This window comes from Armigeres subalbatus, chromosome 3 (assembly GCF_024139115.2).
Source record: "Armigeres subalbatus isolate Guangzhou_Male chromosome 3, GZ_Asu_2, whole genome shotgun sequence".
NCBI classification, from domain to species: Eukaryota; Metazoa; Arthropoda; class Insecta; order Diptera; family Culicidae; genus Armigeres; species Armigeres subalbatus.
In genome coordinates this window covers 150,158,000-150,168,598 of record NC_085141.1, presented here as the reverse complement: position 1 = coordinate 150,168,598, position 10,599 = coordinate 150,158,000, and the positions used below count along the sequence as shown (strand labels likewise).

General features: G+C 52.1%; 2 protein-coding genes across 2 annotated transcripts; one reads left to right on the top strand and one right to left on the bottom strand.

Moving 5' to 3' along the window:
* Window positions 1-9,111: 9,111 nt before the first annotated feature.
* LOC134227204 (histone H2A-like) lies at window positions 9,112-9,663 on the bottom strand. The gene has a single exon (XM_062708550.1). The coding sequence runs from the start codon at window positions 9,655-9,657 to the stop codon at window positions 9,127-9,129; it is 531 nt and encodes a 176-aa protein (XP_062564534.1). The 5' UTR covers window positions 9,658-9,663; the 3' UTR covers window positions 9,112-9,126.
* LOC134227205 (histone H2B-like) lies at window positions 9,653-10,381 on the top strand. The gene has a single exon (XM_062708551.1). The coding sequence runs from the start codon at window positions 9,804-9,806 to the stop codon at window positions 10,230-10,232; it is 429 nt and encodes a 142-aa protein (XP_062564535.1). The 5' UTR covers window positions 9,653-9,803; the 3' UTR covers window positions 10,233-10,381.
* The last annotated feature ends 218 nt before the right edge of the window (window positions 10,382-10,599 follow it).

The following is a 10,599-nucleotide window of genomic DNA, read 5'->3' as shown; positions in this document are numbered from 1 at the left end:
GGGCAAACGCAGTTAGGCGAAAAGGAGAAGTCCACACACCATGGGGGACTCCTCCTAGTCGACCGCCTACCTAGTAGTAGTAGTAGTAGTAGTAGTAGTAGTAGTAGTAGTAGTAGTAGTAGTAGTAGTAGTAGTAGTAGTAGTAGTAGTAGTAGTAGTAGTAGTAGTAGTAGTAGTAGTAGTAGTAGTAGTAGTAGTAGTAGTAGTAGTAGTGGTAGCAGTAGTAACGTTTTACCGTTTACAACCGTTACACAACAACAACACACAACACAATGCATTTACACACTAACCCAGCACACGTGCATTGTAGTTGCCAAACTACCACACGGATGTGTACTGGAGTGTCGGACTCGACCGTACCGGTAATACCGACGACTAAACTCCCTTGGGCTCCGCCATCGTTTCCCCCAGGAACTACCTCCCAGTACTACTTCTGGGGGGTGGCAGTACTAAACGTACTCGCTCATTCTCGCTCACACTGACTTGGGTGCTCACTCTATTGCACCCTCAAACACACCGTACATACTCTGCTGCACCTCTGTCATGCCGTGTGGGTCTGACTTGTGTGCCCACCCTTCTCATGCCATGTGGGGCTGACTTGTATGCCCGCCTCTCTCATACCGTGTGAGTCTGACTTGTATGCTCACCCAAACACTTGATTCACGCTCATGCACTCCATGCTTGCTCCATGATTCGAGGTAGAACGCAATGCCATGCTGCTCATTAGTGGTATGGATACAACCCCGGACAACCTCGTCGAGAGGATGTGCCGGGAGGAAGCTATATGGAATGCGGTGAACACAGCATCTCAACAGATTATGTCGAAACTGCAGCGGTGGTGGCGTCTTGAACAAAACCAACGAGTGCAGTAAGGGCACCTGTGATGCAGTGAACACTTTGCTCACCCTGAGGTTACTATCATAGCTTGCGATCGACGGGTGGTGAGGTAGCCACCCTTGAAGTCGATGTTGTGTCGGCAGTGTTGTCAAATGTCATTTGCATTCGTTTGTATAATTTTCCCAGAACTTGTTTCAGAAGGTAGCTATCAATTCATGTTGTATGACGAACTTATAGCGGTTAAATGGGCCTACAACTTTGTCTAACGAGACTTTGCTGTAAATATGTAATCTGGGGCGTGGGAGGCAAAATGTCATTCAAATGACATTATGCCAAATGACACGTGACATTTTGGAGAGTTTTCACTCTCCAGCCTTTGATGTTATACTTAGAGCAATGTACCCTTGGACAAAAATATAACCCTACTCAAGCGTTATGAGTACATTCAAAATTATGGAATAAATTTTGCTTCTAAAGAAAGTTATGAGCAAATTAGTCAAATGACATGCAGATGACATTTTACAAGCCTGGTTGTGTGTATTGACGTCAAGTGCGTTAGCATAGGCGTGAGCGTTCTCAATAGTCCCCCCATGATTTATTTATTTATTAACATACTAAGACCGGAGTGGCCTGTGCTGCACATAAAAGTCTTCTCCATTCAGCTCGGTCCATGGCTGCACTTCGCCAACCACGCAGTCTGCGGAGGGTCCGCAAATCGTCCTCCACCTGATCGATCCACCTTGCCCGCTGTGCACCTCGCCTTCCTGTTCCCGTCGGATCATTGTCGAGAACCATTTTCACCGGATTACTGTCCGACATTCTGGCTACGTGCCCGGCCCACCGCAGTCTTCCGATTTTCGCGGTGTGAACGATGAATGGTTCTCCCAACAGCTGATGCAACTCGTGGTTCATTCGCCTCCTCCACGTACCGTCCGCCATCTGCACCCCACCATAGATGGTACGCAGCACTTTCCTTTCAAAAACTCCCAGTGCGCGTTGGTCCTCCACGAGCATCGTCCAGGTCTCGTGCCCGTAGAGAACTACCGGTCTTATAAGCGTTTTGTAGATAGTCAGTTTGGTACGGCGGCGAGCCCAAGTACACGAATTCTTCAACCACCTCGATTTCGTCACCACCGATAGAAACTCGTGGTGGGTGGCTTACATTGACCTCTCTTGAGCCTCTTCCTATCATGTACTTCGTCTTCGACGTGTTGATGACTAGTCCAATTCGATTAGCTTCGCTTTTCAGTCTGATGTAGGCTCCCTCCATCCTCTCAAAGTTACGTGCCATCATATCAAGGTCGTCGGCGAAACCAAATAACTGGACGGACATCGTGAAAATCGTACCACTCGTGTCAATCCCTGCCTTTCGTATTACTCCCTCCAAAGCGATGTTGAATAGCAGACACGAAAGACCATCACCTTGCCGTAACCCTCTACGCGTTTCGAAGGGACTCGAGAATGCCCCTGAAACTCGAACTACGCACATCACCCGATCCATCGTTGCCTTGATCAACCGTATCAGTTTATCCGGAAATCCGTTTTCGTGCATTAGCTGCCATAGCTGGTCCCGATCGATTGTATCATATGCGGCTTTGAAGTCGATAAATAGATGATGTGTGGGCACGTTGTATTCGCGGCATTTCTGCAATACCTGACGTATGGCGAACACCTGGTCTGTGGTAGAGCGTTCACCCATAAATCCCGCCTGGTACTGCCCCACGAACTCTCTTGCAATTGGTGTTAGTCGGCGGCATAAAATTTGGGAGAGTACCTTGTAGGCGGCGTTCAGCAATGTGATTGCGCGGTAGTTGCTACAATCTCACAGTAGTAGTAGTAGTAGTAGTAGTAAAATTCTTCTTTATTTACACAATTTTTGTTCTACAATTATTTTTAACATGTACAGTGATCGGCCGGCTTGGCCTCCAACTTCAATTTTAATTATTATTATTATTATTATTTTATGTTTCTACTTAATTTTTAAAATATAATGTATCATGACGGCCTTCAGCAGGCGCTAGTGTGTTTTTAAAATTTGATAACCTAACTACTATGTACACTAATATTTACAATAAAAATTTGATAACCTAGATTGGAACTAGCGCCCTAAGCGCTTGTTGGTCCGAGTGCAAGCAACGGACCCTAAACTTTTCTTTACACTCACCAAAGCGTTCATGTAAGGTTTTTATTCCGGCCAGACGGTGGACCTCGGATGTTCTTGTCCTGGGGTGTTGAGGATCATCCTCAGGAATTTGTTTTGGACCCGTTGAAGTTTGAGGTGGTGGGTTTTAGCGCAGCTCTCCCAGACCGGCATGCCGTATTCGATCACAGGGAGGATGATTTGCTTGTAGACAGCAAGCTTATTTTTCAGGGACAATGACGACCGGCGGTTGATCAAAGGGTACAGTAGTTTCAACAAGACGTTACACTTTGTCACCGTTTTGTCAACCTGTTGCCTGAAAATAAGCTTGCTGTCGAGGGTCAAGCCAAGGTAGCCGGCCTCATTGGCCCATTCCACAGTCGTGCCATTGAGGATGATTTTACAGTCCCCAGGCGGAACAAGTTTAGGGGATTTGGAGTGGGGAAAATGATGACCTGGGTCTTCGCCGCGTTGATACAGATCTTCCAGCTGGTGAGGTACTCTGTCAGGGCATCCAGGCCTCGTTGGAGTTTTGCCACTAGCGCTCTGATCACTCTACCGTTGTAGACGATGGATGTGTCATCTGCGAACAGAGACAGAATGCCGCCTTCTGGAGGTTCTGGCATGTCGGAGGTGAACAGATTGAAAAGCAGGGGCCTGAGGATACTGCCCTGGGGAACGCCTGCGACGATGTTGTGCGCATTGGAACTCGCTCCGCTGATTGAGACCCGGAATGTCCTTGCCGACAGGTAATTGTTGATGATTTTCACCAGGTAGCTGGGAAGATTGTAGCGTTGTAGTTTGTACACCAGGCCATCATGCCATACATTGTCAAATGCCTTCTCGACATCGAGTAAGGCCATGGCGGATGTTTTCGAGACAAACTTGTTCCGTCTGAGGACGTTGGTAACTCGGGTCAGTTGGTGTACAGTTGACCGACCGCGTCGGAAACCAAACTGTTCCTCGAGCAAGATGTTGAGATTTTCGGCAGACTCAAGTAACCGGTGATGAATAGCTTTTCGAATAGCTTGGATAACCCTGAGAGAAGGCTGATGGGTCGATAACTTTTGGGAGAGGAAGGATCCTTCCCAGGCTTCCGGATGGGGATGACTTTCGCTGACTTCCAGGACGATGGGAAGTAGCTGAGCCGGAGACACTGATTAAAGATCAGTGAGAGGTGCTCAAAGAACGGAGCACTCATGTGTTTGAGCTCGAGATTCAGGATGCTGTCGAAGCCTGGGGCCTTCATGTTCTTCGACGATTTGATATAGGCCGTCAATTCGCCAGCTGAGATCTCCAACTCCTCCGAGAAGTCGTTGGGAATCAAATGGATGTTGTTTGCATGCTCGTTGACGGCTGCTTCGTGAGGACTGGTGATGTTCTGCCCAAGATTGTGTGAGCTGACGAAGTGACGACCTATTTCAGCGACCTTCTCTGCAGGAGTTATCAAGCGATCCTTCGAGCCATTATTGTCTAGTGGGATCAAAGGTGGAATGGGCCGAGGCTTGGATTTTAGAATTTTGGTCATTTTCCAGAACGGCTTAGCATAATCTGGGAGAGTGCGGATCTTATTCGAGAAGTCGTTATTTCTGAGGTCCACCATTCTGGCCTTGATAATTTTTGTGATTCGATTGCAGCGTGCCTTAAGCTCAGGCAGTCCAGTACGCTGAAACTGCCTGCGAGTGACATTCCGCAATCGAATCAAATCTTTGGTGAGTGTATCGATGTTTAAGGAGTTGCTTACCTGCCGAGCCGTCGGTACGTGTTGCTCTCGGGCCGCCGTGATCGCCTCCTCGATAGCGCACAGCTGGCGGTCGATACTTTCCGGCGTCTCCGGACGCACCTCGTAGTCAACGGTGTTATCGACGCACTGCTGGAAACGCTGCCAGTTCACTCGGTGGTAGTTCCGCCGTAACTGCTGGTGCCGATTGACCGAGGAGCCCAGTTCCGCCACCACCGGATAGTGATCCGAACTGAGCTCCTGGTATACAACCGGCTGCGAGACGTGGTCACTCAGGTTTGTTACGTAGAGGTCGAGCGTTGCGTGGGCACCGGACCGACTCAGCCGAGTGGGGGAATCCGGGCTCAGGATCGTGTAGTGGCCTTCCTCCATGTCGTTGCTCCAGATGGTGCCGTTTCGATTGCCGCGACTGTTGCCCCAGGCTTGATGTTTGGCATTCAAGTCGCCGGCAATGATATACTGGCCTTGCCTCCGCGTCAGCTTGACGATGTCCCTCCGAAGGGCAGCCGATGATCCATCGCCGGCTTTGGCTTGCGTTGGACAGTACGCCGCGATGAGCGCGATTGTGCCGACCGAAGTGGTGATTTCGACACCGATGGCCTCGATGACACTGAGCTGGAAGCTTGGAAGCAGACGACAGTTGATGTTGTAGCGAAGAGCGATGGCCACACCACCTCCCTGGTCGGCCGGTCGAGTCGCACGATGCGGAAGTCCGGGATGTTGATGTTCACCTCCGGTTTTTGAACGCCACGTCTATTTCCTTCTCCTCAAGGAAATCCTTCAGCTCGATTGTTTTGCTCTTTAGCGAGCAAGCGTTCCAGTTGACCAGGCCCACCCTAGCAGCCATTTTCAATGATGAACATGCCAAGTGTGAAGACCTGGTCGAATCGGGTTTTGCAGCCGCGCAGTCGAGTGGCGAGCTGCGCGAAGATCGGCATCAGTTGCTCCGGAGTGTACAGCGGGGCAGATTCTTCCGGTGGGACGGCTTCGTTCTCCGACGGGGAGCCGGGATGGCTGGAAAGTTCACCTCGTTGATTACAGGAACACGGTTCTTCTTCGGAATGGTCCTGGTGGAAGCCTTCTTCCGGATTTCCAGGAACTCGGCTCGCTTTGGGCAGCCCTTTGTGGTGGCCTGATGTTTGTCGCCACAGTTGGCGCACTTGGGATCGGCCACCTCCATTTTGTCGCACTCGTCAGTCGGATGGGGTTCGCCACACTTGTTGCAGCGCGGCTTCATGCGGCAGTTCCTGGTGCCGTGCCCGAAATTGAAGCAGTTGGTGCATTGCGTGACATCGCGGTGCACTGGCCGATATCGCTCCCAGTCAACGGCGGTGTAATTTATAACGCCAACCAGCTTCAGGCCCTTCCAGGTAGTGGAGCCGTGCTCCAGATGGATCAGGTAAAGCTGGTCGCGATATTTCCTCGCCTTGTCGTGACGAGCGATCTTGTGGACGGCTACTGGCTTCAGTCCGCAACTTTCAAGCTCTGCTTGGAGCTCTTCCTCCTTCATGTCGTGAAGTCCTCGCAGCAAAGCCTTGAGCGGCTTCGTGCCGGGGTGGTCATGAGTGTAGTACTCATACTTGTGGACCTCGAGGAGCTCCACGACGGATTGATGATGGTCCCTGTTGGCCGGCATCACTTTCACGCCCTCGCTGCAGAGCCGAAAAGTACATTTCAGCCCCTTAGCGATCAGCTGGCGAATTTTTGGGCGTAAATCCGGCGGATCGCCCTTCACAAACACGGGCGGGCACTTCTCCTTCCGCTCCGGTTGCACCTGCGGCAGCTGCGATTGCTGCTTCTTCCTCTTTTTCGGCGGATTGCCGGCGTCATCAAGCGGCAACGGCGAGAACACCTTGCTCTGCAAAAGCTGCTTGGAGGGGTTACCCGCGCCTCCAAGAGCAGTGCGCTTAGGCACTTTTCCAGCGACCGAATCGGCCACCGAGTCTCCCCTGACGGGTCCGGGAGAAAAGAACGCCAACGCGACAAGCGAAAACGTAAACAGCGAAAGAACGAGAAAAAAAAAACACTTCGAAAAAATGCGCGAGCAAAAAACACGTCCGTACGTGTTGCTGTCTCGAACTGGGGATTGCTACAATCCAGCTTATCGCCCTTTTTGTAGATGGGACACACGACACCTTCCATCCACTCCTGCGGCAGAACCTCATCCTCCCAAACCTTGGTTATCACCCAGTGCAGCGCTCTAGCCAGTGCCTCACCACCGTGTTTAAACAGCTCTCCTGGTAGTTGGTCAACTCCAGGGGCTTTGTTGTTTTTCAGCTGGCCGATCTCCTCCTGGATTTCCTGGAGATTCGGAGCCGGAAGTCGCATGTCCTGCGCGCGTGCTCCTAGGTTCATTACCATACCGCCATCGTTGTCTGCCATATCGCCATTCAGGTGCTCTTCGTAGGGCTGCCGCCACCTTTGGATCACCTCACGCTCGTTTGTAAGAAGGTTCCCGTTTGTGTCCTTACACATATCGGGCTGTGGCACGTGGCCCTTACGTGAACGGTTCATCTTCTCATAGAACTTTCGTGCGTTATTAGCGCGGTACAGTTCCTCCGTCTCTCCACGGTCTCGATCTTCCTGCTGGCGCTTTTTCCTCCGGAAAATCGAGTTTTGTCTGTTCCGCTTTCCGTTTTTAAAGGCGGCTGTCAGGGCTGTTTTTTTTGTCCCACCTAACACCAGGACTTGGGCTTGTGCGCTTTGAGCGGCACACGGTAGCTCTGGCGGAGCCTACTTGCGGATGCATGCAGCTTTTTATAGAGGTTTAACAGGGCCCACTGTCAAACCCCACCACATCCTAGGCAGGCGCCACAACTCGCCATGATGTATTGCTTAATTGCGGGCCAGGGGGTACGGACTGGCGAAAGGGTTTTGGTTTTAGTGGGTCGGGTAAAAGTTACATGACAAACCCATCCCCACACTACCTGAGTTGCCTTCTCAGGTGTCTTTTTTTTTTTTTTTTTTTTTTTTACAAGGGAGAATGCATTTACACACTAACCCAGTACACGTGCATTGTAGTTGCCAAACTACCACACGGAAGTGTACTGGAGTGTCGGACTCGACCCTACCGGTAATACCGACTAAACTCCCTTGGGCTCCACCATCGTTTCCCCCAGGAACTACCTCGCAGTACTACTTCTGGGGGGACGGCAGTACTAAGCGTACTCACTCATTATCGCTCACACAGGCACTCGTCCCACGCGAGACTGACTTGGGTGCTCGCACCCCATTCACTCCATTTGAGTCTTACTTGGATGCTCTCCCGGACGCTCCGCTGCCATGCCTCGAGGTGTCAATAGCGGTAACTGCCTGGGCCTACAGATATTGCGCTACGACACTCTGCCTCAGCACGAGCAGATCAATCACAAAACTGCCGAAGCAGACCATACGCTACCCTGCCGAAGCAGGGACACTCCCCATGCACCACATGTGCACAACTGTAGGTGTGTGGGTACAACCCACTGCTACCCTGCCGCCGAAGCAGCTTCTCCAAAGACCATTCGCTCCATGTGACCCTTTTTCGGGTGCTCACTCTAACACTCCACTGCAATGCCTCGAGGTGTCGATGGGATACCTCGACTCCTGCCTCAGCATGTGCAGTCCATACTCAGACTTCTGCTGCGCTTTGAGGTGACAATAGCGGCGGAGACACGCTATGACACTCCTGCCTCAGCACAACCAGATCACTCACTCCCTGCCGAAGCAGCTCACGCGCTACCCTACCGAAGTAGGTACACTCCACAACTTATTCTAACACTCCACTGCCATGCCTCGAGGTGTCGATAGCGGTATGTGGGGACTAATCAACGATACTACGCTACGACACTCTTACCTTAGCATGTGCAGTCCATACTCAGACTTCTGCTGCGCTTCGAGGTGGCCATAGCGGCGGCGACTCGCTATGACACTCCTGCCTCAGCACAACAGATCACTCACTCCCTGCCGAAGCAGCTCACGCACTACCCTACCGAAGTAGGGACACTCCACATGCCAGTTGGCACTCCCTCCCTGGGCTTGTGCTTTTGAAGCGGCACACAGTCGCTTTGATAGAGTCCGCTTACGGGCACTTGTGGTTTTTTTGGGAGGGATTTTAGCAGAGCCCACTGCTAAATCCCACCACGCCCTAGGCAGTTCTCCCTGACTCGCAGACAGCTGGGGAGGGTCGTCAAGCCCTTGGACATCATGCTGTTCCTGCTGTCCCTGCTGCCCCCTTCTCAGGTGTCTGGTAAAACGTAACAGCCCTGCAATGATTGCGCCTCCTGTAATGAAGATAGTCACAAAACATATAACAAAAGTCCCGGATGCGTTCGCACTTCCTTTCCTTCTGGGAAATTGGCCACTGGTCGTCCTGAAAAGGACGGTTTCTTTCAGGTAGTTGGGTTGGGTTGGGTTTGGGCTGTTGTGTTCAGGTGGTGGCGGCCGACTTCTTCTCGGTCCTCTTCGGCAGCAGAACCGCCTGTATGTTGGGCAAGACGCCACCTTGGGCGATAGTTACGCCAGCAAGCAGCTTGTTCAACTCCTCATCGTTACGGATAGCCAGCTGCAGATGGCGGGGAATGATGCGAGTTTTTTTGTTATCGCGAGCGGCATTTCCTGCTAGCTCGAGCACTTCCGCTGCCAGGTACTCCATCACGGCGGCCAGATAGACCGGGGCACCGGCACCCACACGTTCGGCGTAGTGACCCTTCCGGAGCAGACGGTGGATGCGACCAACCGGGAACTGCAACCCAGCGCGTACGGAGCGGGATTTCGGCTTTCCCCGGACTTTGCCTCCCTTGCCACGGCCAGACATCGTTTTGGTTGGTTGGTTGGTTGTTTGGTTGGTTGCGCCTGATTTGATGATCGCCGCGCTCAGTTGGTGGCTGGATGACTGACTGGATGAGAGAGATGCCGGAAAAGATGCCTTGGCACTGGTTTTGCGCAACAGCACTGGCATCGAGCGAACGAAAGGCGGTGCCAGCAAGCGGTCACCAATGGTACCGAACACCGAAGGGGCGGTCCCTCGGTCTGCATTGCGCTGGGATACTGGCAAGCCGATGGCAGTTCGAAAGAACGAACGACGCACCGAAGTACCACCCAAGCATGGCACCGAAAACCGGCGGCGGCGGCGGCGGCGGAAAGGCAGCGAAAAAGGCGGCAACGGCTGCAACGGGCAGCGGCAGCGGGAGCGGGACCAAGGCTCAGAAAAACATCGTCAAGGGCGACAAACAACCGAAGCGGAAACTACGGAGGAAGGAAAGCTACGCCATCTACGTTTACAAGGTGTTGAAGCAGGTCCACCCGGACACTGGCGTCTCGTCGAAGGCGATGAGCATCATGAACAGCTTCGTAAACGACATCTTCGAGCGTATCGCGGCCGAGGCCTCCCGTCTGGCGCACTACAACAAACGCTCAACGATCACCAGCCGCGAGATTCAGACCGCCGTTCGCCTCCTGCTGCCGGGCGAGCTGGCCAAGCACGCTGTCTCGGAGGGCACCAAAGCCGTCACCAAGTACACCAGCTCCAAGTGAACAAGCGAGGTTTTCGGAGACGTACCCCCACAGATACCAAAACGGCCCTTTTCAGGGCCCCAGCGGCACTCACAGAGGAGAGAGAGAACGATGTTTTGACATTGTGACGTTTCCTTTCCGACCTACTGGCCCCTATCCGGTTCTCTGTTGGAATATTATTTTCGCTATTCTTTTTCTTCCGACATTCGCACTGAGTGACCAGCCCACTGAGGTCTGCCGTGTAGTATTTTGTAGTGTTTTATACGATTCACAGTATTTTCTTCTTTGTATACTTGCTACAGCTCACGATTCGGCGCCAAGGCAAGTCAAGTTTTTTTTCGTTTTTTTTTTTTTTTTTTTGTGCGCACCACTTTTCGCTCGAAAACCC